The 1,235-nt window shown below is 43.9% G+C and overlaps 1 protein-coding gene across 1 annotated transcript in view; it reads right to left on the bottom strand.

Moving 5' to 3' along the window:
- LOC119588466 (probable chitinase 2) overlaps positions 1-1,235 on the bottom strand; it is a 22,541-nt gene that overhangs the window by 2,732 nt on the left and 18,574 nt on the right. Inside the window, exons 5-6 of the mRNA XM_037937114.1 lie at positions 978-1,205; positions 2-185 (exon numbers count right to left, since the gene is read on the bottom strand). Coding sequence (XP_037793042.1) covers positions 2-185; positions 978-1,205 — 412 coding nt within the window. The remainder of the gene's footprint in view (position 1; positions 186-977; positions 1,206-1,235) is intronic.

The following is a 1,235-nucleotide window of genomic DNA, read 5'->3' as shown; positions in this document are numbered from 1 at the left end:
TCATTATAGCCAAGGAAGCCGTCCTCCTTCGTATAAGGTCCAGCGAAGGCCGAAGGAAGTGTTGGTGCGCCGATGGTGTTGCTAGCTGGATCCTGAAGGAGGTAGGATCGGCCAAAGAATCCTAGGCCAAGGACCACCTTCTCTGGAGGTGCTCCTGCGTCGAGGTACATCTTGACGGTGTATTCCTTAGTAAGGGAGGGGGTACAGGTTAATTAGAATGATCATTTTCAGGGTCATAATTATTGTGTCGATGATTATAATGATATTGGTGGTGTGGGTTTATTGAAATAATCATAAAATGAACAAAATATAACAAATTTAAATAAATCCAAGTTATTAGTAACATTCAACAAATCTTAATTAAACAGAAGCATTGCAAAATACACAAAAAGTAACAAATAGAATTTTACACAATCGGAGTAAACAAACAACCCTACAACACGACAAAGCTTACAGATGCAACTGTATACTGCAACATTTTAAGTGGAAAGACCTGTCGTCTATTGTGGATTTGTAATTTCGTTGTAGATCAATCCAGCAATCCAGCTTAACACCAAAATCTAATCAATTAGTCTCTAGATCATGAATAAAAATTGCACAAATCTCTGTCACAAGCCAAAAGAAATTTTACACGTAATCCTGCCAAAAAACCAATGGACAATCCAAGCATCCAAGAAGTGCCGCCTATTACACAACCTTGTTTTTCAGCAGAGATCAGTATAGCAACACAAAGGCCAATTTCTCATTCAAATCCCAAATAAAGGCAGCCTAGGATATAACCTCCCTCTTCAACAAAAACCTTAAGCAGTAATGCTCAGTCCAGTTCCTCAACCAAACCTCGTTTATAAAGAGCCTAGTAAATAACCTTCCTCAACACAGACCATAAGAAGCTATACGAAGACCAGTCCCTCAACCAAGCCCCTCCTACGCGCGACTTCCATCCCTTCCCTTCAGAAGAGACCAGTTCTACTCCTTACCACGTTGCGCATCTTGTCCTCCGCGCTCTCATCGTCCCTCGGGTACAGGGGCGAGTTGTGGCCCGTCCGACCGTCCCATTTGCCGTGGTAGTCGTACGACGCGATGTGCATGAAGTCTAGGTGTTGGGAAAGTTCCGGGATATTGTAAGCGACGCCGACGATCCCCTTGTCGGCTGCCATGGCGGCGGTCAGGCTCCAGCCGTACTTAGAGAATTCTTCTTTGAGTTCCTGCGGAGGAGGAGTGGCATTTTTTGAGGA

This window comes from Penaeus monodon, chromosome 24 (genome assembly GCF_015228065.2).
Source record: "Penaeus monodon isolate SGIC_2016 chromosome 24, NSTDA_Pmon_1, whole genome shotgun sequence".
Classification (NCBI taxonomy): Eukaryota; Metazoa; Arthropoda; class Malacostraca; order Decapoda; family Penaeidae; genus Penaeus; species Penaeus monodon.
This window is presented reverse-complemented; position numbering and strand designations above follow the sequence as displayed.